This window comes from Oncorhynchus clarkii, chromosome 17 (assembly GCF_045791955.1).
Source record: "Oncorhynchus clarkii lewisi isolate Uvic-CL-2024 chromosome 17, UVic_Ocla_1.0, whole genome shotgun sequence".
NCBI classification, from domain to species: Eukaryota; Metazoa; Chordata; class Actinopteri; order Salmoniformes; family Salmonidae; genus Oncorhynchus; species Oncorhynchus clarkii.
Genome location: NC_092163.1, coordinates 3736678 through 3760677, shown reverse-complemented (window position 1 = coordinate 3760677; position 24000 = coordinate 3736678). Strand labels below are relative to the sequence as shown.

Below are 24000 nucleotides of genomic sequence, written 5' to 3'. Positions count from 1 at the left end.
GTGAGAGACCCTTAACACAGTGGAATGGACCGGCTGGGTGGTTAGGGTGAGAGACCCTTAACACAGTGGAATGGACCGGCTGGGTGGTTAGGGTGAGAGACCCTTAACACAGTGGAATGGACCGGCTGGGTGGTTAGGGTGAGAGACCCTTATCACAGTGGAATGGACCGGCTGGGTGGTTAGGGTGAGAGACCCTTAACACAGTGGAATGGACCGGCTGAACACTGTGGTTAGGGTGAGAGACCCTTAACACAGTGGAATGGACCGGCTGAACACTGTGTGTTTGTGTGTTAACGGCCCAGCCAAAGTTACTTGAAAAACAACGGGGGTGCGGAAGAGCCTAAATTACTGATTAGAGATGAAGAGAATAGGATGGATAGACAGAGAGGGATGAGAGAGGATGGATGGAGAGAGAGGGCTGAGAGAGGATGGATAAAGAGAGAGGATGGATAGAGAGAGAGGGATGAGAGAGGATGGATGGAGAGAGAGGGATGAGAGAGGATGGATAGAGAGAGAGGGATGAGAGAGGATGGATGGAGAGAGAGGGATGAGAGAGGATGGATAGAGAGAGAGGGATGAGAGAGGATGGATAGAGAGAGAGAATGGATGGAGCGAGAGGGATGAGAGATGATGGATAGAGAGAGAGGGATGAGAGAGGATGGATAGAGAGAGAGGGATGAGAGAGGATGGATAGAGAGAGATGATGGATAGAGAGAGAGGGATGAGAGAGGATGGATAGAGAGAGAGGATGGATAGAGAGAGAGGATGGATGGAGAGAGGATGGATAGAGAGAGAGGATGGATAGAGAGAGAGGATGGATAGAGAGAGGATGGATAGAGAGAGAGGATGGATAGAGAGAGAGGGATGAGAGAGGATGGATAGAGAGAGAGGGGTGGATAGAGAAAGAGATGGAGAGCTGCAGTCATCCTAACTAATACTGATTTATCTATTAAGGACACTGCACTGCAGTCCTGTCTACAGAGAGAGAGAGAGAGAGAGAGAGAGGGGGGATGAATGATGATATGATGCTGGTTATATTTAATAGAGTAGATAGTTTCATACTCATTCATAGTAACAGTTGTCTGGTAAAGTTACTGCTGAACTACACTGGTAGGGATGATGGGGAGGGAGGGAGGGAGGGAGGGAGGGAGGGAGGGAGGGAGGGAGGGAGGGAGGGAGGGAGGGAGGGAGGGTAATCTTTAGTATTGCAGTACAGTAGAGGAGTTTTCTTCCTTCCCTTCTAATGAGAGACTGATTCAGAACTGGGAGACCAGTGCTTTGTCCCAAACCGTATCCTATTCCCTACATACTGTCCACTATATAGGGAATAGGGTGCCGTTTTTTTTGGACAGCAGGACTTTCCCGGCCAATCAGTGACGTTGAGAGAGAAATGAGGCCAGTGGTTTTCAAACCTGTCCTCGGTGACCTCGGCCCTCAACTAACTCACCTGATCCCCAGCCGTTCCATGTGTTGTAGCCCTCAACTAACTCACCTGATCCCCAGCCGTTCCATGTGTTGTAGCCCTCAACTAACTCACCTGATCCCCAGCCGTTCCATGTGTTGTAGCCCTCCACTAACTCACCTGATCCCCAGCCGTTCCATGTGTTGTAGCCCTCAACTAACTCACCTGATCCCCAGCCGTTCCATGTGTTGTAGCCCTCAACTAACTCACCTGATCCCCAGCCGTTCCATGTGTTGTAGCCCTCCACTAACTCAACTGATCCCCAGCCGTTCCATGTGTTGTAGCCCTCAACTAACTCAACTGATCCCCAGCCGTTCCATGTGTTGTAGCCCTCAACTAACTCACCTGATCCCCAGCCGTTCCATGTGTTGTAGCCCTCAACTAACTCACCTGATCCCCAGCCGTTCCATGTGTTGTAGCCCTCCACTAACTCACCTGATCCCCAGCCGTTCCATGTGTTGTAGCCCTCAACTAACTCACCTGATCCCCAGCCGTTCCATGTGTTGTAGCCCTCAACTAACTCACCTGATCCCCAGCCGTTCCATGTGTTGTAGCCCTCAACTAACTCACCTGATCCCCAGCCGTTCCATGTGTTGTAGCCCTCCACTAACTCATCTGATCCCCAGCCTTTCCATGTGTTGTAGCCCTCAACTAACTCACCTGATCCCCAGCCGTTCCATGTGTTGTAGCCCTCAACTAACTCACCTGATCCCCAGCCGTTCCATGTGTTGTAGCCCTCAACTAACTCACCTGATCCCCAGCCGTTCCACGTGTTTGATCCACAACTATATATATATTATATTAAGCATGCCTTGTGGTTAGTCTTCTACCAATACCCAACTCAGAGGCCTTGTGGTTAGAGTCTTCTACCAATACCCAACTCAGAGGCCTTGTGGTTAGAGTCTTCTATCAATACCCAACTCAGAGGCCTTGTGGTTAGAGTCTTCTACCAATACCCAACTCAGAGGCCTTGTGGTTAGAGTCTTCTACCAATACCCAACTCAGAGGCCTTGTGGTTAGTCTTCTACCAATACCCAACTCAGAGGCCTTGTGGTTAGTCTTCTATCAATACCCAACTCAGAGGCCTTGTGGTTAGAGTCTTCTACCAATACCCAACTCAGAGGCCTTGTGGTTAGAGTCTTCTACCAATACCCAACTCAGAGGCCTTGTGGTTAGAGTTCTACCAATACCCAACTCAGAGGCCTTGGGGTTAGAGTCTTCTACCAATACCCAACTCAGAGGCCTTGGGGTTAGAGTCTTCTACCAATACCCAACTCAGAGGCCTTGTGGTTAGAGTCTTCTACCAATACCCAACTCAGAGGCCTTGTGGTTAGAGTCTTCTACCAATACCCAACTCAGAGGCCTTGGGGTTAGAGTCTTCTACCAATACCCAATTCAGAGGCCTTGTGATTTTAGTCTTCTACCAATACCCAACTCAGAGGCCTTGTGGTTAGATTCCTCCACCAATACCCAACTCAGAGGCCTTGTTGTTTTAGTCTTCTATCAATACCCAACTCAGAGGCCTTGTGGTTTTAGTGTGCAATGCTGTCATCAAGGCAAAGGGTTGCTACTTTGAAGAAAAGAAAATAGAACATATATTTTTATCTTGACTCTTTTTTGGTTACTACATGATTCCATGTGTGTTATTTCATAGTTTTAATGTCTTCACTATTATTCTACAATGTAGAAAATAGTAAAAATAAAGAAAAACCCTTGATTGAGTAGGTGTGTCCAAACATTTGACTGGTACTCTATATATAGTATATATAATATATATGTGCCATGGAATCGGTACATCTAAAACCTGTTGTGTCTGTGTCCTCCCAGGTTGATGCTGAGAGAGGAGGCTCCCAGCGCTCCTCCTAAGAACATGGTGGCGTCGGGTCGTACCAACCAGTCTATCATGGTCCAGTGGCAGCCTCCCCCAGAACCGCAGCACAATGGACTGCTCCGAGGATACGTCCTCAGGTAGGAGGGGAGCGTTGGAGATAGATGCAGTAGATAGTAAATACAACAGTATTACCCCCCCCCCCCCTCCAAAAAAACAATGGACTGCTCCGAGGATACGTCCTCAGGTAGGAGGGGAGTGTTGGAGATAGATGCAGTAGATAGTAAATACAACAGTATTACCCCCCCCCCACTCCAAAAAAACAATGGACTGCTCCGAGGATACGTCCTCAGGTAGGAGGGGAGTGTTGGAGATAGATGCAGTAGATAGTAAATACAACAGTATTACCCCCCCCCCCCTCCAAAAAAACAATGGACTGCTCCGAGGATACGTCCTCAGGTAGGAGGGGAGTGTTGGAGATAGATGCAGTAGATAGTAAATACAACAGTATTACCCCCCCCCCCTCCAAAAAAACAATGGACTGCTCCGAGGATACGTCCTCAGGTAGGAGGGGAGCGTTGGAGATAGATGCAGTAGATAGTAAATACAACAGTATTACCCCCCCCCCCCTCCAAAAAAACAATGGACTGCTCCGAGGATACGTCCTCAGGTAGGAGGGGAGTGTTGGAGATAGATGCAGTAGATAGTAAATACAACAGTATTACCCCCCCCCCCCTCCAAAAAAACAATGGACTGCTCCGAGGATACGTCCTCAGGTAGGAGGGGAGCGTTGGAGATAGATGCAGTAGATAGTAAATACAACAGTATTACCCCCCCCCCCTCCAAAAAAACAATGGACTGCTCCGAGGATACGTCCTCAGGTAGGAGGGGAGCGTTGGAGATAGATGCAGTAGATAGTAAATACAACAGTATTACCCCCCCCCCCCTCCAAAAAACCAATGGACTGCTCCGAGGATACGTCCTCAGGTAGGAGGGGAGCGTTGGAGATAGATGCAGTAGATAGTAAATACAACAGTATTACCCCCCCCCCCCCTCCAAAAAAACAATGGACTGCTCCGAGGATACGTCCTCAGGTAGGAGGGGAGTGTTGGAGATAGATGCAGTAGATAGTAAATACAACAGTATTACCCCCCCCCCCCTCCAAAAAAACAATGGACTGCTCCGAGGATACGTCCTCAGGTAGGAGGGGAGTGTTGGAGATAGATGCAGTAGATAGTAAATACAACAGTATTACCCCCCCCCCCCTCCAAAAAACCAATGGACTGCTCCGAGGATACGTCCTCAGGTAGGAGGGGAGTGTTGGAGATAGATGCAGTAGATAGTAAATACAACAGTATTACCCCCCCCCCTCCAAAAAACCAATGGACTGCTCCGAGGATACGTCCTCAGGTAGGAGGGGAGTGTTGGAGATAGATGCAGTAGATAGTAAATACAACAGTATTACCCCCCCCCCCCTCCAAAAAACCAATGGACTGCTCCGAGGATACGTCCTCAGGTAGGAGGGGAGTGTTGGAGATAGATGCAGTAGATAGTAAATACAACAGTATTACCCCCCCCCCCTCCAAAAAAACAATGGACTGCTCCGAGGATACGTCCTCAGGTAGGAGGGGAGTGTTGGAGATAGATGCAGTAGATAGTAAATACAACAGTATTACCCCCCCCCCCCCTCCAAAAAAACAATGGACTGCTCCGAGGATACGTCCTCAGGTAGGAGGGGAGTGTTGGAGATAGATGCAGTAGATAGTAAATACAACAGTATTACCCCCCCCCCCTCCAAAAAAACAATGGACTGCTCCGAGGATACGTCCTCAGGTAGGAGGGGAGCGTTGGAGATAGATGCAGTAGATAGTAAATACAACAGTATTACCCCCCCCCCCCTCCAAAAAAACAATGGACTGCTCCGAGGATACGTCCTCAGGTAGGAGGGGAGTGTTGGAGATAGATGCAGTAGATAGTAAATACAACAGTATTACCCCCCCCCCCCCTCCAAAAAAACAATGGACTGCTCCGAGGATACGTCCTCAGGTAGGAGGGGAGCGTTGGAGATAGATGCAGTAGATAGTAAATACAACAGTATTACCCCCCCCCCCCTCCAAAAAAACAATGGACTGCTCCGAGGATACGTCCTCAGGTAGGAGGGGAGTGTTGGAGATAGATGCAGTAGATAGTAAATACAACAGTATTACCCCCCCCCCCCCTCCAAAAAAACAATGGACTGCTCCGAGGATACGTCCTCAGGTAGGAGGGGAGTGTTGGAGATAGATGCAGTAGATAGTAAATACAACAGTATTACCCCCCCCCCCCTCCAAAAAAACAATGGACTGCTCCGAGGATACGTCCTCAGGTAGGAGGGGAGTGTTGGAGATAGATGCAGTAGATAGTAAATAGTATTAGTAAAAACTAATGTAATGTCCGCAAAAACACTAAACTTTTTTTTTACGACAGTATTTCATTTGCATATGCCTTTCCCATGCCCCTCCCACATATCCAAATGTGTGCCACCCATATGTGAGACACCTATAGGTTATAGTAAAGACCCCAGTCCTCCCTACATACAGGTTATAGACCCCAGTCCTCTCTACATACAGGTTATAGACCCCAGTCCTCCCTACATACAGGTTATAGACCCCAGTCCTCCCTACATACAGGTTATAGACCCCATTCCTCTCTACATACAGGTTAAAGACCCCAGTCCTCCCTACATACAGGTTATAGACCCCAGTCCTCCCTACATACAGGTTATAGACCCCAGTCCTCCCTACATACAGGTTATAGACCCCAGTCCTCCCTACATACAGGTTATAGACCCCATTCCTCTCTACATACAGGTTATAGACCCCAGTCCTCCCTACATACAGGTTATAGACCCCAGTCCTCCCTACATACAGGTTATAGACCCCAGTCCTCCCTACATACAGGTTATAGACCCCAGTCCTCCCTACATACAGGTTATAGTAAAGACCCCAGTCCTCCCTACATACAGGTTATAGTAAAGACCCCAGTCCTCCCTACATACAGGTTATAGTAAAGACCCCATTCCTCCCTACATACAGGTTATAGTAAAGACCCCAGTCCTCCCTACATACAGGTTATAGACCCCAGTCCTCCCTACATACAGGTTATAGACCCCAGTCCTCCCTACATACAGGTTATAGACCCCAGTCCTCTCTACATACAGGAGAGAGACAGACAGAGACAGAGAAAGAGACAGACAGACAGAGCGAGACAGAAAGAGACAGAGAGAGAGAGACAGACAGAGAGAGACAGAGAGAGACCATGTCCTCCATTGGTATTGTCCATTGTATGGCTTCTTTGACCCTTAATTATTGTTGTTACTGATTGTCTCATTGACAATTTTGATTATTATTATTATTATTTTAAATTATGTTAATATTGCAAATTAATCACTTCATTTCCAAAGTATGTTTCATTGTTACGCCACGCCAATAAACCGTGTGTGTGCGTGCGTGCGTGCATGCGTGTGTGTGTGTGTGTGTAGGTATCGTCTGGCAGGTCTACCAGGAGAGTACCAAGAGAAGAATATCTCTAGTCCAGAGACGAACTACTGTCTCCTATCAGACCTCATAATCTGGACTCAGTATCAGATACAACTGGCTGCCTACACTGCTGCAGGCCTGGGGGAGTATAGTACTGCTGTTACTGAGTACACACTACAGGGTGGTAGGTACTATACACTATACACACTATATACACTATACACTATACACACTATATACACTATACACTATACACTGCTGCAGGCCTGGGGGAGTATAGTACTGCTGTTACTGAGTACACACTACAGGGTGGTAGGTACTATACACTATACACACTATACACTATATACACTATACAGTGCTGCAGGCCTGGGGGAGTATAGTACTGCTGTTACTGAGTACACACTACAGGGAGGTAGGTACTATACACTATACACACTATATACACTATACACTATACACACTATATACACTATACACTATACACTGCTGCAGGCCTGGGGGAGTATAGTACTGCTGTTACTGAGTACACACTACAGGGAGGTAGGTACTATACACTATACACACTATATACACTATATACTATACACTATATACTATATACACTATACACTATACACTATACACTGCTGCAGGCCTGGGGGAGTATAGTACTGCTGTTACTGAGTACACACTACAGGGAGGTAGGTACTATACACTATACACACTATATACACTATACACTGTATACACTATATACACTATACACTATACACTGCTGCAGGCCTGGGGGAGTATAGTACTGCTGTTACTGAGTACACACTACAGGGAGGTAGGTACTATACACTATACACACTATATACACTATATACTATACACTATATACTATATACACTATACACTATACACTATACACTGCTGCAGGCCTGGGGGAGTATAGTACTGCTGTTACTGAGTACACACTACAGGGAGGTAGGTACTATACACTATACACACTATATACACTATATACTATACACTATATACTATATACACTATACACTATACACTATACACTGCTGCAGGCCTGGGGGAGTATAGTACTGCTGTTACTGAGTACACACTACAGGGAGGTAGGTACTATACACTATACACACTATATACACTATACACTGTATACACTATATACACTATACACTATACACTGCTGCAGGCCTGGGGGAGTATAGTACTGCTGTTACTGAGTACACACTACAGGGAGGTAGGTACTATACACTATACACACTATATACACTATACACTATTGTTACGGTTTTCTTGTGGTGAAGGAGAGTCGGACCAAAATGCAGAGTGGTTAATTAGATACATCTTTGATGAATGATGAAACACGAACAATACAAAAACAATAAACGTAACATGAAAACCTAACAGCCTCTCTGGTGACAACATAACACAGAGACAGGAACAATCACCCACGACACACTCAAAGAATATGGCTGCCTAAATATGGTTCCCAATCAGAGACAACGATAAACACCTGCCTCTGATTGAGAACCACTCCAGACAGCCATAGACTTTTCTAGATAACCCCACTAAGCCACAATCCCAAAACCTACGAAAAACCCCAAGACAAAACACACCACATAATAAACCCATGTCACACCCTGGCCTGACCAGAATAATAAAGAAAACACAAAATACTAAGACCAGGGTGTGACAGGAGGCTATATACAGGAGGTACCAGTACAGAGTCAATGTGGAGGTTATATACAGGAGGTACCAGTACAGAGTCAATGTGGAGGTTATATACAGGAGGTACCAGTACAGAGTCAATGTGGAGGTTATATACAGGGGGTACCGGTACAGAGTCAATTTGGAGGCTATATACAGGGGGTACCAGTACAGAGTCAATGTGGAGGCTATATACAGGATGTACCAGTACAGAGTCAATGTGGAGGCTATATACAGGAGGTACCAGTACAGAGTCAATGTGGAGGTTATATACAGGAGGTACCAGTACAGAGTCAATGTGGAGGTTATATACAGGGGGTACCAGTACAGTGTCAATGTGGAGGCTATATACAGGGGGAACCGGTACAGAGTCAATGTGGAGGCTATATACAGGGGGTACCAGTACAGAGTCAATGTGGAGGCTATATACAGGGGGCACCAGTACAGAGTCAATGTGGAGGCTATATACAGGGGGTACCAGTACAGAGTCAATGTGGAGGCTGTATACAGGGGGTACCAGTACAGAGTCAATGTGGAGGCTATATACAGGAGATACCAGTACAGAGTCAATGTGGAGGCTATATACAGGGGGTACCAGTACAGAGTCAATGTGGAGGCTATGTACAGGGGGTACCAGTACAGAGTCAATGTGGAGGCTATATACAGGGGGTACCAGTACAGAGTCAATGTGGAGGTTATATACAGGGGGTACCAGTACAGAGTCAATGTGGAGGCTATATACAGGGGGTACCAGTACAGAGTCAATGTGGAGGCTATATACAGGGGGTACCAGTACAGAGTCAATGTGGAGGTTATATACACGGGGTACCAGTACAGAGTCAATGTGGAGGCTATATACAGGGGGTACCAGTACAGAGTCAATGTGGAGGCTATATACAGGGGGTACCAGTACCGAGTCAATGTGGAGACTATATACAGGGGGTACCAGTACAGAGTCAATGTGGAGACTATATACAGGGGGTACCGGTACAGAGTCAATGTGGAGGCTATATACAGGGGGTACCAGTACAGAGTCAATGTGGAGGCTATATACAGGAGGTACCAGTACAGAGTCAATGTGGAGGCTATATACAGGGGGTACCAGTACAGAGTTAATGTGGAGGCTATATACAGGGGGTACCAGTACAGAGTTAATGTGGAGGCTATATACAGGGGGTACCAGTACAGAGTCAATGTGGAGGTTATATACAGGGGGTACCAGTACAGAGTCAATGTGGAGGTTATATACAGGGGGTACCAGTACAGAGTCAATGTGGAGGCTATATACAGGAGGTACCAGTACAGAGTCAATGTGGAGGCTATATACAGGGGGTACCAGTACATAGTCAATGTGGAGGCTATATACAGGGGGTACCAGTACAGAGTCAATGTGGAGGCTATATACTGGGGGTACCAGTACAGAGTCAAAATACTAAGACCAGGGTGTGACAGACTATACACACTATATACACAAAACAGTATACACTATACACTATATACACTATACACTATACACTATATACACTATACAATATTCACTGTATACACTATACACTATATACACTATACAGTATACAATATACACTATATACACTATACACTATATACACTATACACTATATACACTATACACTATTCACTGTATACACTATACACTATATACACTATACAGTATACAATATACACTATATACACTATATACACTATACACTATACACTATCTACACTATACACTATATACACTATACACTATAGACTATATACACTATACACTATACACTATACACTATACACTATATACACTATACACTATATACACTATACACTATATACACTTTACAGTATACACTATACACTATATACACTATATATACTATACACTATACACTATATACACTATACACTATACCCTATATACGCTATACACTATACACTATATACACTATACACTATATACACTATATACACTATACTCTATATACTATACACCATATACACTATACTCTATACACTATACACTGCTAAGGGAGTTTACACTATATTCATAGAGGGTGTTTATACTATATTCACAGAGGGAGTTTACACTATATTCACAGAGGGAGTTTATACTATATTCACAGAGGGAGTTTATACTATATTCACAGAGGGAGTTTACACTATATTCATAGACAGAGTTTACACTATATTCACAGAGGGAGTTTACACTATATTCACAGAGGGTGTTTACACTATATTCACAGAGGGAGTTTACACTATATTCACAGAGGGTGTTTACACTATATTCACAGACAGAGTTTACACTATATTCACAGAGGGTGTTTACACTATATTCACAGACAGAGTTTACACTATATTCACAGAGGGAGTTTACACTATATTCACAGAGGGTGTTTACACTATATTCACAGAGGGAGTTTACACTATATTCATAGACAGAGTTTACACTATATTCACAGAGGGAGTTTACACTATATTCACAGACAGAGTTTACACTATATTCACAGAGGGAGTTTATACTATATTCACAGAGGGAGTTTACACTATATTCACAGAGGGAGTTTATACTATATGATTAGAGGGAGTTTACACTATATGATTAGAGGGAGTTTACACTACATTATTAGAGGGAGTTTACACTGCATTATTAGAGGGAGTTTACACTACATTATTAGAGGGACTTTACACTACATTATTAGAGGGACTTTACACTACATTAATAGAGGGAGTTTACACTACATTATTAGAGGGAGTTTACACTACATTATTAGAGGGACTTTACACTACATTATTAGAGGGAGTTTACACTAGATTAATAGAGGGAGTTTACACTACATTATTAGAGGGAGTTTACACTAGGTTAATAGAGGGAGTTTACACTACATTATTAGAGGGAGTTTACACTACATTATTAGAGGGAGTTTACACTAGATTAATAGAGGGAGTTTACACTACATTATTAGAGGGAGTTTACACTAGGTTAATAGAGGGAGTTTACACTACATTATTAGAGGGAGTTTACACTACATTATTAGAGGGAGTTTACACTACATTATTAGAGGGAGTTTACACTACATTATTAGAGGGAGTTTACACTAGGTTAATAGAGGTAGTTTACACTAGGTTAATAGAGGTTGTTTATTTTCTAATGAGTGATGGGAAGTGAACAAGTGCACACTTCAGGAGAAATTACAGGCTATTGGGATGCAACCAGAGTGTGTGTGTCTGACGTGTCCCTCTTCCTGTCGCCCTCTGTGTCTCTCCAGTCCCCACAGCGCCCCCTCAGGCTGTAGAGGTAACAGCAGTCAGCTCCTCCGCTATCAGATTCACCTGGAACCCTCCGCCTCAGCAGTTCATCAACGGGATCAACCAGGGATACAAGGTAGGAAACAGTCAATCAACCAGGGATACAAGGTAGGAAACAGTCAATCAACCAGGGATACAAGGTAGGAAACAGTCAATCAACCAGGGATACAAGGTAGGAAACAGTCAATCAACCAGGGATACAAGGTAGGAAACAGTCAATCAACCAGGGATACAAGGTAGGAAACAGTCAATCAACCAGGGATACAAGGTAGGAAACAGTCAATCAACCAGGGATACAAGGTAGGAAACAGTCAATCAACCAGGGATACAAGGTAGGAAACAGTCAGGAAACAGTAAGGGTTAGGTTAGGGTTAGGGTTAGGGTTAGGGGTTAGGGTTAGGGTTAGGGTTAGGGTTAGGGGTTAGGGTTAGGGTTAGGGTTAGGGTTAGGGTTAGGGGTTAGGGTTAGGGTTAGGGTTAGGGTTAGGGTTAGCCCACATTGTTCAGGATGTTTGTGTTCATGTTTTTCTGAAACTTCTCCCCCTCTCTCTTTCCTCCCCTCTCTCTCTCTCTCCCTTGCTCTTTATCCCTCTGTCTATCTCTCTCTCCCTTCCTCTCTCTCTCTCTCTCTCTCTGTCTCTCTCTCTCCCCCTCTCTCCCTCTCTCTCTCTCTCTTTCTCTCTCTCTCTCCCCTCTCTCTCCTCCCCTCTCTCCTCCCCTCTCTCTCCTCTCTCTCTCCTCCCCTCTCTCTCCCCTATCCGCCCCTCTCTCTCTCATCCCTTCTCTCTCTCTCTTTCTCTCTCCTCCCCTCTCTCTCCTCCTTTCTCTTTCCCCTCTCCTCCCCTCTCTCACCTCTCTCTCCTCCCCTCTCCTCCCATCTCTCTCCTCCCCTCTCTCTCCTCCCCTCTCGCTCCTCCCCTCTCTCCTGCCATCTCTCTCTCCTCCCCTCTCTCTCCCCTTCTCTCCTCCCCGCTCTCCTCCCCTCTCTCTTTTCCCCTCTCTATCCCCTCTCTCCCCTCTTTCTCTCCTGTCTCTTCTCTCTCCCCTCTCTCTCTCATCTCTCCCCTCTCTCTCCCCTCCTTATCCTCTCCTCATCTTTCTCTCCTCTCTCCCCTTACCCCTCTATGTTTCCCTCTCTCTCATTCAGTTGCTAGTCTGGCCAGAGCACTCCCCCGAGGCTGTAACCATAGTGACCATCACCCCCGACTACCCCGGTTCCCGCCTCACCGGATTGGTTGTTGGACTAAGGAAGTTCACCTGGTATCTAGGCTCCACCCTCTGCTTCACCACGCCCGGCGATGGACCCAAGAGCCCTCCCATACTACTACAGACACACGAAGACAGTACGTACAAACACACACACACACACACACACACACACACACACACACACACACACACACACAGACACACACACACACACACTCACACTCTTCTCTCGCCCTCTCTCCCCGTTCTCTCTCCCTCTCTCCCCCTTCTCTCTCCCTCTCGCCCCCCTTCTCTCTCCCTCTCTCCCCGTTCTCTCTCCCTCTCTCCCCTTCTCTCTCCCTCTCTCCCCCCTTCTCTCTCCCTCTCTCCCCGTTCTCTCTCCCTCTATCCCCCCTTCTCTCTCCCTCTCTCCCCCTTCTCTCTCCCTCTATCCCCCCTTCTCTCTCCCTCTCTCCCCCCTTCTCTCTCCCTCTCTCCCCCCTTCTCTCTCCCTCTATCCCTCCCTTCTCTCTCCCTCTCTGGGATGGGGGTATTGTACAATAGATATTGATTGGGTGTAGGGCGTGTATCAGGGTTAACGGTGGGTATAATTAATGAACAATAGATATTGATTGTGTGTGTGTGTGTGTGTGTGTGTGTGTGTGTGTGTGTGTGTGTGTGTGTGTGTGTGTGTGTGTGTGTGTGTGTGTGTGTGTGTGTCCATGTGTGTGCGTGTGTGCGTGTGTGCGTGTGTGCGTGCGTGTGTCTGTGTGTCTGTGTGTGTGTGTACAGCTCCAGGTCCGGTGGGTCACTTGAGCTTCACTGAGATCCTGGACACGTCTCTGAGGGTGAGCTGGGCAGAGCCTAAAGACAAGAACGGCATCATCACAGGTGAGATGGAACACTGGGGTACTCTAGAACCCTGCTCTAGAACTACAACACTAGAACCCTGTTCTAGAACTACAATACTAGAGCCCTTCTCTAGAACTACAACACTAGAACTATACTCTAGAACTACAACACTATAACTCTGCTCTAGAACTACAACACTAGAACTATACTCTAGAACTACAACACTAGAACTATACTCTAGAACTACAACACTAGAACCCTGTTCTAGAACTACAACACTAGAACTATACTCTAGAACTACAACACTAGAACTATACTCTAGAACTACAACACTAGAACCCTGTTCTAGAACTACAACACTAGAACTATACTCTAGAACTACAACACTAGAACTATACTCTAGAACTACAACACTAGAACTCTGCTCTAGAACTACAACACTAGAACTATACTCTAGAACTACAACACTAGAACTCTGCTGTAGAACCACAACACTAGAACTCTGCTCTAGAACTTCAACACTAGAACTATACTCTAGAACTACAACACTAGAACCCTGTTCTAGAACTACAACACTAGAACTCTGCTCTAGAACTACAACACTAGAACTATACTCTAGAACTACAACACTAGAACTATACTCTAGAACTACAACACTAGAACTATACTCTAGAACTACAACACTAGAACTCTGCTGTAGAACCACAACACTAGAACTCTGCTCTAGAACTTCAACACTAGAACTATACTATAGAACTACAACATTAGAACTCTGCTCTAGAACTAAATGTATTTTCTCATTCCATGGCACTGTGTGCTCACGTAGGCCTAAATGTGTTTATGAATAACATCTATACAACGTCTATGCAACATCTATACAACGTCTATACAACGTCTATACAACGTCTATGCAACGTTCTAGGTTCCTGTCAGTTGTAGCTTTGCCTATGTGAGGCAGATTCTCAGAACAATCCTCCGTTGATATGGCATTATAGAAGGACTGAGTTTGGACGAGTCTGTCTTTGGTAATTGGACAAGCCTGTCTTTGGTAGTTGGACGAGCCTGTCTTTGGTAGTTGGACGAGCCTGTCTTTGGTAGTTGGAAGTTGACGAGCCTGTCTTTGGTAGTTGGACGAGCCTGTCTTTGGTAGTTGGACGAGCCTGTCTTTGGTAATTGGACGAGCCTGTCTTTGGTAGTTGGACGAGCCTGTCTTTGGTAGTTGGACGAGCCTGTCTTTGGTAGTTGGACGAGCCTGTCTTTGGTAGTTGGACGAGCCTGTCTTTGGTAGTTGGACGAGCCTGTCTTTGGTAGTTGGACGAGCCTGTCTTTGGTAGTTGGACGAGCCTGTCTGGTAGTTGGACGAGCCTGCCTTTGGTAGTTGGACGAGCCTGTCTTTGGTAGTTGGACAAAGGGCGCTCTTTGAAAAGGGGGCTGGATAGACTACTTGAACAAGTGAAATGCAGGTATGTGACTTGTGAATACTGAAAAGGCAAAAGGCTCCAAAATATTGTCAAAGCTGCTCTCAGAAGACCATTTAAAAACCCCTTAATCCAATGAAACGAAATGGCAGGAAACCAATAATTATTTTGTGTTTCTAAATAGGAGATTAATCATAACAAAAGACACAACTCTCCTTCCATGGGCACTGTGTATAGGCTGTCCTTCACAATACACTGTGTATAGGCTGTTCTTCACAATACACTGTGTATAGGCTGTGTATAGGCTGTTCTTCACAATACACTGTGTATAGGCTGTTCTTCACAATACACTGTGTATAGGCTGTCCTTCACAATACACTGTGTATAGGCTGTTCTTCACAATACGCTGTGTATAGGCTGTGTATAGGCTGTCCTTCACAATACACTGTGTATAGGCTGTTATTCACAATACACTGTGTATAGGCTGTCCTTCACAATACACTGTGTATAGGCTGTTCTTCACAATACACTGTGTATAGGCTGTTCTTCACAATACACTGTGTATAGGCTGTCCTTCACAATACACTGTGTATAGGCTGTTCTTCACAATACACTGTGTATAGGCTGTGTATAGGCTGTTCTTCACAATACACTGTGTATAGGCTGTCCTTCACAATACACTGTGTATAGGCTGTGTATAGGCTGTCCTTCACAATACACTGTGTAGGCTGTTCTTCACAATACACTGTGTATAGGCTGTCCTTCACAATACACTGTGTATAGGCTGTGTATAGGCTGTTCTTCACAATACACTGTGTATAGGCTGTGTATAGGCTGTTCTTCACAATACACTGTGTATAGGCTGTGTATAGGCTGTTCTTCACAATACACTGTGTACAGGCTGTCCTTCACAATACACTGTGTATAGGCTGTGTTTCACAATACACTGTGTATAGGCTGTTCTTCACAATACACTGTGTATAGGCTGTCCTTCACAATACACTGTGTATAGGCTGTCCTTCACAATACACTGTGTATAGGCTGTGCTACCATTAAGAGCTGCTCTTTGTGGGTCTTAAAAAACTTGCCGTTAACGCTTCATGAAATGATCACCGCAGCTTGTTTTTAAGGACACACCTCAAATATATTGCCACGGGTAGACAAGGGTAGAAATGGAGCTTTCCAGAAATGCCAGAAGTTGTTTACTGTCCTGCTAATAGTCAACAAACAGCATTAGTGTTTCCCAGGAAACAGGAAAAAAGAAACCACAACTTATATTTGCTGACCGCGACGAGCTGCTACACAGATGAATGAATAACAACACTGGAACACTAAGTACATAGCTCTAGAACTAGAACAGTAAAGTAGTTAGCTCTAGAACTAGAATAGTAAAGTACATAGCTCTAGAACTAGAACAGTAAAGTAATTAGCTCTAGAACTAGAACAGTAAAGTACATAGCTCTAGAACTAGAACAGTAAAGTACATAGCTCTAGAACTACCACACTAAAGTACATAGCTCTAGAATACTAAAGTACATAGCTCTAGAACTACAACACTAAAGTACATAGCTCTAGAACTACCACACTAAAGTGCATAGCTCTAGAACTACAACACTAAAGTACATAGCTCTAGAATACTAAAGTACATAGCTCTAGAACTACCACACTAAAGTACATAGCTCTAGAATACTAAATTACATAGCTCTAGAACTACAACACTAAAGTACATAGCTCTAGAATACTAAAGTACATAGCTCTAGAACTAGAACAGTAAAGTAATTAGCTCTAGAACCTCAACACTAAAGTACATAGCTCTAGAACTAGAACAGTAAAGTAGTTAGCTCTAGAACTAGAACAGTAAAGTACATAGCTCTAGAACTAGAACAGTAAAGTACATAGCTCTAGAACTACCACACTAAAGTACATAGCTCTAGAATACTAAATTACATAGCTCTAGAACTACAACACTAAAGTACATAGCTCTAGAACTACCACACTAAAGTACATAGCTCTAGAACTAGAACAGTAAAGTAGTTAGCTCTAGAAGTAGAACAGTAAAGTACATAGCTCTAGAACTAGAACACTAAAGTACATAGCTCTAGAATACTAAAGTACATAGCTCTAGAACTACGACAGTAAAGTACATAGCTCTAGAACTACCACACTAAAGTACATAGCTCTAGAATACTAAAGTACATAGCTCTAGAACTACAACACTAAATTACATAGCTCTAGAACTACCACACTAAAGTGCATAGCTCTAGAATAGAACTAGAACAGTAAAGTAGTTAGCTCTAGAACTAGAACAGTAAAGTACATAGCTCTAGAACTACAACACTAAAGTACATAGCTCTAGAATACTAAAATACATATCTCTAGAACTACAACACTAAAGTACATAGCTCTAGAATACTAAATTACATAGCTCTAGAACTACAACACTAAAGTACATAGCTCTAGAATAGTAAATTACATAGCTCTAGAACTACAACCCTAAAGTACATAGCTCTAGAACTACCACACTAAAGTACATAGCTCTAGAACTAGAACACTAAAACTCTAAACTGTTCTAGAACTACAACACTAAAACTCTAAACTGCTCTAGAACTACAACACTAAAACTCTAAACTGTTCTTGAACTACAACACTAAAACTCTAAACTGCTCTAGAACTACAACACTAAAGTACATAGCTCTAGAACTACAACACTAAAACTCTAAACTGCTCTAGAACTACAACACTAAAACTCTAAACTGTTCTTGAACTACAACACTAAAACTCTAAACTGCTCTAGAACTACAACACTAAAGTACATAGCTCTAGAACTACAACACTAAAACTCTAAACTGCTCTAGAACTACAACACTAAAACTCTAAACTGCTCTAGAACTACAACACTAAAACTCTAAACTGTTCTTGAACTACAACACTAAAACTCTAAACTGCTCTAGAACTACAACACTAAAGTACATAGCTCTAGAACTACAACACTAAAACTCTAAACTGCTCTAGAACTACAACACTAAAACTCTAAACTGCTCTAGAACTACAACATAATAGTCTGTGTATTGTTGTATTAAATAGTTGATATTTAGGCTTCTTCTAACTATAACTTATATCAGACCTCTAACTTATATCAGACCTCTAACTTATATCAGACCTCTAACTTATATCAGACCTCTAACTATAACTTAGATCAGACCTCTAACTTATATCAGACCTCTAACTATAACTTATATCAGACCTCTAACTATAACTTAGATCAGACCTATAACTATATCAGACCTCTAACTTATATCAGACCTCTAACTTATATCAGACCTCTAACTTATATCAGACCTCTAACTATAACTTAGATCAGACCTATAACTATATCAGACCTCTAACTTATATCAGACCTCTAACTTATATCAGACCTCTAACTTATATCAGACCTCTAACTTAGATCAGACCTCTAACTTATATCAGACCTCTAACTTATATCAGACCTCTAACTTATATCAGACCTCTAACTTATATCAGACCTCTAACTTATATCAGACCTCTAACTTAGATCAGACCTATAACTTAGATCAGACCTATAACTTATATCAGACCTATAACTTATATCAGACCTCTAACTTATATCAGACCTCTAACTTATATCAGACCTCTAACTTATATCAGACCTCTAACTTATATCAGACCTCTAACTTATATCAGACCTATAACTTATATCAGACCTCTAACTTATATCAGACCTCTAACTTCCATCAGACCTCTAACTTCCATCAGACCTCTAACTATAACTTATATCAGACCTCTAACTTCCATCAGACCTCTAACTTCCATCAGACCTCTAACTATAACTTATATCAGACCTCTAACTTCCATCAGACCTCTAACTTCCATCAGACCTCTAACTATAACTTATATCAGACCTCTAACTTCCATCAGACCTCTAACTATAACTTATATAAGACCTCTAACTTATATCAGAATCAGACCTCTAACTATAACTTATATCAGACCTCTAACTATAACTTATATAAGACCTATAACATATATCAGACCTCTAACTATAACTTATATCAGACCTCTAACTATAACTTATATCAGACCTCTAACTATAACTTATATAAGACCTATAACTTATATCAGACCTCTAACTTCCATCAGACCTCTAACTATAACTTATATCAGACCTCTAACTTCCATCAGACCTCTAACTATAACTTATATAAGACCTCTAACTTATATCAGAATCAGACCTCTAACTATAACTTATATTAGACCTCTAACTATAACTTATATCAGACCTCTAACTATAACTTATATAAGACCTATAACTTATATCAGACCTCTAACTTCCATCAGACCTCTAACTATAACTTATATCAGACCTCTGACTTCCATCAGACCTCTAACTATAACTTATATAAGACCTCTAACTTATATCAGAATCAGACCTCTAACTATAACTTATATCAGACCTCTAACTATAACTTATATAAGACCTATAACATATATCAGACCTCTAACTATAACTTATATCAGACCTCTAACTATAACTTATATCAGACCTCTAACTATAACTTATATCAGACCTCTAACTATAACTTATATCAGACCTCTAACTTATATCAGACCTCTAACTTATATCAGACCTCTAACTTATATCAGACCTCTAACTTATATCAGACCTCTAACTTATATCAGACCTCTAATTTATATCAGACCTATAACTTATATCAGACCTCTAACTTATATCAGACCTCTAACTATAACTTTTATCAGACCTCTAACTTATATCAAACCTCTAAATATAACTTATATCAGACCTATAACTTATATCAGACCTATAACTTATATCAGACCTTTAACTTATATCAGACCTCTAATGTATATCAGACCTCTAACTTAAAAAAGACCTATAACATATATCAGATTCAGACCTCTAACTTATATCAGACCTCTAACTTATATCAGACCTATAACTTCCATCAGACCTCTAACTTATATCAGACCTATAACTTCCATCAGACCTATAACTTCCATCAGACCTCTAACTTATATCAGACCTATAACTTATATCAGACCTATAACTTCCATCAGACTTCTAACTTATATCAGACCTCTAACTTATATCAGACCTCTAACTTCCATCAGACCTATAACTTCCATCAGACCTATAACTTCCATCAGACCTCTAACTTATATCAGACCTCTAACTTATATCAGACCTCTAACTTCCATCAGACCTCTAACTTCCATCAGACCTCTAACTTATATCAGACCTCTAACTTCCATCAGACCTCTAACTTATATCAGACCTCTAACTTATATCAGACCTCTAACTTATATCAGACCTCTAACTTATATCAGACCTCTAACTTATATCAGACCTCTAACTTATATCAGACCTCTAACTTATATCAGACCTCTAACTTATATCAGACCTCTAACTTATATCAGACCTCTAACTTATATCAGACCTCTTACTTATATCAGACCTCTAACTTATATCAGACCTCTAACTTCCATCAGACCTCTAACTTATATCAGACCTCTAACTTATATCAGACCTCTAACTTCCATCAGACCTCTAACTTCCATCAGACCTCTAACTTATATCAGACCTCTAACTTATATCAGACCTCTAACTTATATCAGACCTCTAACTTATATCAGACCTCTAACTTATATCAGACCTCTAACTTCCATCAGACCTCTTACTTCCATCAGACCTCTAACTATAACTTATATCAGACCTCTAACTTATATCAGACCTCTAACTTCCATCAGACCTCTAACTTATATCAGACCTCTAACTTATATCAGACCTCTAACTTCCATCAGACCTCTAACTATAACTTATATCAGACCTCTAACTTATATCAGACCTCTAACTTATATCAGACCTCTAACTTCCATCAGACCTCTAACTTATATCAGACCTCTAACTTCCATCAGACCTCTAACTTCCATCAGACCTCTAACTATAACTTATATCAGACCTCTAACTTATATCAGACCTCTAACTTCCATCAGACCTCTAACTTATATCAGACCTCTAACTTATATCAGACCTCTAACTTCCATCAGACCTCTAACTTCCATCAGACCTCTAACTTATATCAGACCTCTAACTTCCATCAGACCTCTAACTTCCATCAGACCTCTAACTATAACTTATATCAGACCTCTAACTTATATCAGACCTCTAACTTCCATCAGACCTCTAACTTATATCAGACCTCTAACTTATATCAGACCTCTAACTTCCATCAGACCTCTAACTTATATCAGACCTCTAACTTATATCAGACCTATAACTTCCATCAGACCTCTAACTTATATCAGACCTCTAACTTATATCAGACCTCTAACTTCCATCAGACCTCTAACTTCCATCAGACCTCTAACTATAACTTATATCAGACCTCTAACTTATATCAGACCTCTAACTTATATCAGACCTCTAACTTATATCAGACCTCTAACTTATATCAGACCTATAACTTCCATCAGACCTCTAACTATAACTTATATCAGACCTCTAACTATAACTTATATTAGACCTCTAACTATAACTTATATAAGACCTCTAGCTTATATCAGACCTCTAACTTAAAAAAGACCTCTAACTTATATCAGACCTCTGACTATAACTTATATCAGACCTCTAACTTATATCAGACCTCTAACTTATATCAGACCTCTAACTTATATCAGACCTCTAACTTATATCAGACCTCTGACTATAACTTATATCAGACCTATAACTTATATCAGACCTATAACTTCCATCAGACCTCTAACTTATATCAGACCTCTAACTTATATCAGACCTCTGACTTCCATCAGACCTATAACTATAACTTATATAAGACCTATAACATATATCAGATTCAGACCTATAACTTATATCAGACCTCTAACTTATATCAGACCTCTAACTTATATCAGACCTCTAACTTATATCAGACCTATAACTTCCATCAGACCTCTAACTTATATCAGACCTCTAACTTATATCAGACCTCTGACTTCCATCATGTGCACATTCAGATAGTCTTGTCCATCTAGGCCTACTTTCCCCTCGTTACCTTGTCTGGAAACATTGATATTGTGTCAGATATTAACCAATACCAGACATAATTAACCATACAGGCTATAAAGCCTTGGCTACAGGTGAAACAATTTACAGCTCTGATTTTCTCCCCATTATAACTGTGTAGGGGGTTAGATAACAGTGGTTTCCTGTTAGAGGAATTTAATTTACTCTGAATTTCTCCCCATTATAACTGTGTATGGGGGTAGATAACAGTGGTTTCCTTGACAAGGGTAGAAATGGAGCTTTCCAGAAATGCCAGAAGTTGTTTACTGTCCTGCTAATAGTCAACAAACAGCATTAGTGTTTCCCAGGAAACAGGAAAAAAGAAACCACAACTTATATTTGCTGACCGCGACGAGCTGCAACACAGATGAATGAATAACAACACTGGAACACTAAGTACATAGCTCTAGAACTAGAACAGTAAAGTAGTTAGCTCTAGAACCTCAACACTAAAGTACATAGCTCTAGAACTAGAACAGTAAAGTAGTTAGCTCTAGAACCTCAACACTAAAGTACATAGCTCTAAAACTAGAACAGTAAAGTAGTTAGCTCTAGAACTAGAACAGTAAAGTAGTTAGCTCTAGAACCTCAACACTAAAGTACATAGCTCTAGAACTAGAACAGTAAAGTAGTTAGCTCTAGAACCTCAACACTAAAGTACATAGCTCTAAAACTAGAACAGTAAAGTAGTTAGCTCTAGAACTAGAACAGTAAAGTAGTTAGCTCTAGAACTAGAACAGAAAAGTAGTTAGCTCTAGAACTAGAACAGTAAAGTAGTTAGCTCTAGAACCTCAACACTAAAGTACATAGCTCTAGAACTACCACGCTAAAGTACATAGCTCTAGAACTAGAACAGTAAAGTAGTTAGCTCTAGAACCTCAACACTAAAGTACATTGCTCTTGAACTACCACAGTAAAGTAGTTAGCTCTAGAACCTCAACACTAAAGTAGATAGCTCTAGAACTACCACACTAAAGTACATAGCTCTATAACTAGAACACTAAAGCAGTTAGCTCTAGAACCTCAACACTAAAGTACATAGCTCTAGAACCACCACACTAAAGTACATAGCTCTAGAACTAGAACAGTAAAGTAGTTAGCTCTAGAACCTCAACACTAAAGTACTTAGCTCTAGAACTACCACACTAAAGTACATAGCTCTAGAACTAGAACAGTAAAGTAGTTAGCTCTAGAACCTCAACACTAAAGTGCATAGCTCTAGAACTACCACACTAAAGTGCATAGCTCTATAACTACAACACTAAAGAACTTAGCTCTATAACTAGAACACAAAAGTAGTTCGCTCTTGAACAATATCTAGTGAAACCTAGTCTACTCTGTCCTCTCTCAGTGAAGTAGTGATGTTTCATCTGTTGTTATGCTCGGTATGAGGACAGCCCTGCTGCTTCTCTTCACATTAACTATCCCTCACACACACACACACTCACACACACACACACACACACATGTACACACACACACACGCATGTACCCACACACACACACACGCATGTACACACACACACACACACACACACGCATGTACACACACACACACACACACACACACACACACAGGTATAGGTATGGTGTGATGAATGAGTGTGTGGATGTGGGTAGATCTATTTGTTGTGAAAAGGTTAG

At 42.1% G+C, this 24000-nt stretch overlaps 1 protein-coding gene across 1 annotated transcript in view; it reads left to right on the top strand.

Annotated features, from left to right (window-relative positions):
- LOC139370043 (protein sidekick-1-like) overlaps positions 1-24000 on the top strand; it is a 365245-nt gene that overhangs the window by 248536 nt on the left and 92709 nt on the right. Inside the window, exons 17-21 of the mRNA XM_071109345.1 lie at positions 3290-3430; positions 6811-6992; positions 11761-11876; positions 12947-13142; positions 13780-13878. Of these exons, the coding sequence (XP_070965446.1) occupies positions 3290-3430; positions 6811-6992; positions 11761-11876; positions 12947-13142; positions 13780-13878 (734 nt within the window). The remainder of the gene's footprint in view (positions 1-3289; positions 3431-6810; positions 6993-11760; positions 11877-12946; positions 13143-13779; positions 13879-24000) is intronic.